Source organism: Oculina patagonica, unplaced genomic scaffold (genome assembly GCF_052425735.1).
Source record: "Oculina patagonica isolate OP01 unplaced genomic scaffold, crgOcupat unplaced289, whole genome shotgun sequence".
NCBI lineage: Eukaryota > Metazoa > Cnidaria > Anthozoa > Scleractinia > Oculinidae > Oculina > Oculina patagonica.
In genome coordinates this window covers 7,639-11,404 of record NW_027558133.1, presented here as the reverse complement: position 1 = coordinate 11,404, position 3,766 = coordinate 7,639, and the positions used below count along the sequence as shown (strand labels likewise).

At 42.8% G+C, this 3,766-nt stretch overlaps 1 protein-coding gene across 1 annotated transcript; it reads left to right on the top strand.

Annotated features, from left to right (window-relative positions):
* The first annotated feature begins 553 nt into the window (after positions 1-553).
* On the top strand, positions 554-1,129 carry LOC144640384 (uncharacterized). Its single transcript, XM_078499550.1, has one exon. The coding sequence runs from the start codon at positions 554-556 to the stop codon at positions 1,127-1,129; it is 576 nt and encodes a 191-aa protein (XP_078355676.1).
* The last annotated feature ends 2,637 nt before the right edge of the window (positions 1,130-3,766 follow it).

Here is a 3,766-nt window from a genome sequence, read left to right as displayed (position 1 = left end):
CGAGAACGAGAGACCATGCCTCAAGAGCGAGAAAACGAAAGAAAAAACTCTAAGCAACTCTTTTGAAAAAATTGGAGATGTTCAAAGTCTATGAGAGTGCATGGAGTTTCAGGCCAAACGAGAGCGAAAGTTTGAACTCTCATTAACTCTCATCATCGTTTTGCTCAGGCGTTAGCTTAGGTAGCTGGTGGATAGTTTTTATTTAATAGGATAAGGGATTTGTGGCCCGCACCGTTCACATGGCTGGTGAGTCATCCGAGCCAGTTGGGTTAGCCTAAATAACAAATTGGTTAGCCTACAGTTAATTAGCTCGCTGTTTGCTTTTATATTGGGATAATAGGGATAATAGGCAGATGATATTGTGCTGCTCTCCCATCGATACCAAGACATGCAGGCAAAGACCAACACCTTGGCAACTACAGCAGGGAGCTTGGGCCTAAAGATCAGTACCAAGAAGACCAGTCATTTAAGGATGAATAGCAAAACCAGCGAAGCCATCATGCTGAATGGGGAAGCAGTCAAAGAGGTTTAGCACTTTACCTACCTTGGTTCAATGGTGTCAACCAGCGGAGATGGAGAGGAAGAGATTCTAGCTCGGATTTCAAAGGCAAGTCAGGTTTTTGCCTCTCTTCGGAGCACTTGGAAATCCAGAAACATCAGCCAGAAAACCAAGATCCGTTTCTTCAAGAGCAATGTCTTAAGTACTCTTTTGTGTGGTGCGGAATCCTGGAAGATGACCAAGACCATTAGCCACAAGCTAGAAGTCTTCCAGAATAGGTGTCTACGAAGGTTTCTCCGCATATTTTGGCCAAACACAATCTCAAACTATGAGCTGCGTAGAATTACAAGAACAGAAACCATCACACAGCAAGTGCAGCGAAGGAGATGGAGATGGATTGGTCATGTCCTTCGTATGATGCCTACAGACCTACCAAGAGTCGCCCTTAGATGGACCCCCGATGGCCGTAGAAAGAGAGGTCGCCCAAAAGAAACTTGGAGAAGGACAGTGGAAAGAGAAATGAGGGACAACGAATGGACATGGGGCCACCTCGAACGAGCAGCGGCCGACCGTAGCCAATGGCGCTTTTTGGTTGAGGCCTTATGTGTATCTGTGCACGAAGAGGAGTAAGTAAGTAAGTAGTAGGGATTTCTGACTAGTATGCTTCGCACGTCTCGTGCCCCGCATACTCAGTTAGGATAAGGGATTTTTAACCCGTATGCATCGTACGCCTCGCACGCCACGTTCGCCTTGCTGCCTCGCATATTTGTAAAAACTTGACCGGTCGGTAAGTTCGACAATGGATTACTGAACCAGTCTTTAAGGCGTTGGTCTTCATTCCGCATTCCTGTGAAAGTCTTGAATGCCCTCCCTTTGTGGAAAGCATCCATAATGACATACATGGGTGTTGTACTGAACAATTCTAAACAAATAACTTGTGAGCCTTTTCACAATTGCCTATTGCAGTAATTGGAAATGAATCAACGCAGTGACGTACAAATCAAAACCCGCTTTAGAGGGTCTCAATGGGGTGGTGGCTTTTACGGTTAACGTTTGATGAGGGTCTGAATGGGGTTTAGTGTTTAGTGTTATTTGCCCAAAATTTTTAGTGTTTGCTGTTAAATTGGCCAATTTTTTAATGTTTACTGTTTCCGGAGAAAATTAGACTGTTCACAGTCCCCTATTTTTCCGTGAAGTCGTAGAAATGGATCGTTCAGTCCGACGGGCCGCCATCTTGGTTTACGAACGCTGGTACATGTGCTGATAAAAACGGTCACAACTTTTGAAATATTGAAAACGTACATGGGATTTTGCACATATTTGCAGATAAACGACTACTCTAGTCGGCTGTATAGGCTAGAAGTATTAGGTTGGTCCCAAAATTTAAAAAATAGCCTCTAAATCGAAGCCAATTTACAGCCTTCACTCGATGGCGATTAGTAGTGGTCATAATACGCTCGATTTTTCCTTTTCAGGAGATGTGAGAGGCAAATTGTGACTGTCTTGGAAAACTAGAAAGGTTTATGAGCAAGTTGATATAAAATTTGCGGCCAGATGATGCGAAATAAATATTTTATAGTGTTACGAAAAGTGCCTATTTTTCAATTTTCGAGACGTTGTGACGGGGGCTGACAAGGGAAAATATTTTATGGCTCCTAACGCGGCCAGAATATCATTTCAAATCAAACCAAATCTGTTTTAGTTCTTACCTCGGTAAAGTCTTTCAGTTAACAGAGTTTCAGGCAAAATTATTTCTTACGCGAAATTGAGTGGGTGTTTCTAAGAAAGACGCCCTCTTAAGTAGTTTGGCTGACCTGGCGTTTTATATATTCAGTGAAACAAAGCATATTTATTAAAATCTTTCACCCGAAACCCCCACTGGCTTATCTGTTTCAATCTACCAGTAAAAACACCCGGGGGGCACCCGGTATATTTTTGGGTGGGGGTGTGCCGCTGGGAATTTGAAGCCCTTACCCTATACCAGACCATGTTCAGCTGATTTTTGCAACCCTATACTAGACTAGACACTGAAAATCCCTACCCTATCCCAGACTTGCATTTTGTTAGAACTGTATCATTATCAGTGTTTTAAGGGAAAACCATCTGTGAACAACGATGCCGCGATGATTTTATTTACGTTTAGGAAAGCCTCTTTCTCTTCCGAGTTTCTGGACTATATTCGTCATACCGTCGATCGGTTTCCCGGCAAATGCTACCCTTTTCTAGACCAAAACTCTCTGATTTCTATACCCTATCCCAGACTAAACTGCTTGAAAACCATACCCTTCACAGCGGCACATACCTATATAGCTCATGTATGGGAGTGCCCCTTCCCCCGGGTAAAAACAGAGTTATTTTTAACACAAAGTTTTCCAGTGGAAGCTAGCTATATTTCTCAGTATCACGCCCTAGCAACAACTTGTTGACAAGGTAGTGCGAAAAACTGTATTTTTTTGGAGATTACAAACTCATATAGGATTCTTGATACCGTGACACTTTTATAATCTATAGCTTTCGTGACATTTTGAAAACGGCCATTCTAATAGCGTATTGTAATTTCAGGTGCAGTTGTAACGCTCGAGGAACTGTTTTTGCCGTGATAACTAGAGCCCGAGTTTGAAGCAACAAGAGCAATTCGCAAGCTAGGTTTTTCGCAAAATGTTCCGTCACGTTCAGCAATTAGTGACCACGTGCAAACTTCATCCTCTTTCCATGTAAATGGGCGCGCGGGCCCATTTACATGGAAAGAGGATGATCCTAGCACAAGGATTATCCTCCTTTATTATATGGCTACAATAGTACGCGCGCTCTGATTGGCTGCTGAGCGGGCATTATTTTCTTGTAATGACCGGGCATTATGAAAAATTTTCTCGGCTCGGCGGTTTTTACATGGTTTTTTGAGTTGTGAGTAAAAGCTACTAGCGCAATTGCGAGAACGACAATAAATACCGACAAAATGTAACTATCTTTTCAACAACTGAAAGAAAAATATTAGCATACCGATACTTCTTTAGTATGAGCGACGAAGAGAGCCACAGAGAGCGAGAGCGAGTTTCACCTCGGTGTTTTTTAGATATTTCAGTTTAGAATAGCGCTAAAAGGCCATATAATAAATAACTTATTAACCTCGTCCGTTCGGTCATTACAGGGCAATCTCAGACCTCGGCCTTGATGTATTGACCTCGCTATCGCTCGGTCAATACATCAAGGCCTCGGTCTGAGATTCCCCTGTAATGACCTCACTCTCGGTTAATAAGTAGTATTTCA

Excerpts from the sequence above, each read along its gene's own strand:
- LOC144640384 (XM_078499550.1), top strand. The coding sequence starts at position 554 with ATGGTGTCAACCAGCGGAGATGGAGAGGAAGAGATTCTAGCTCGGATT.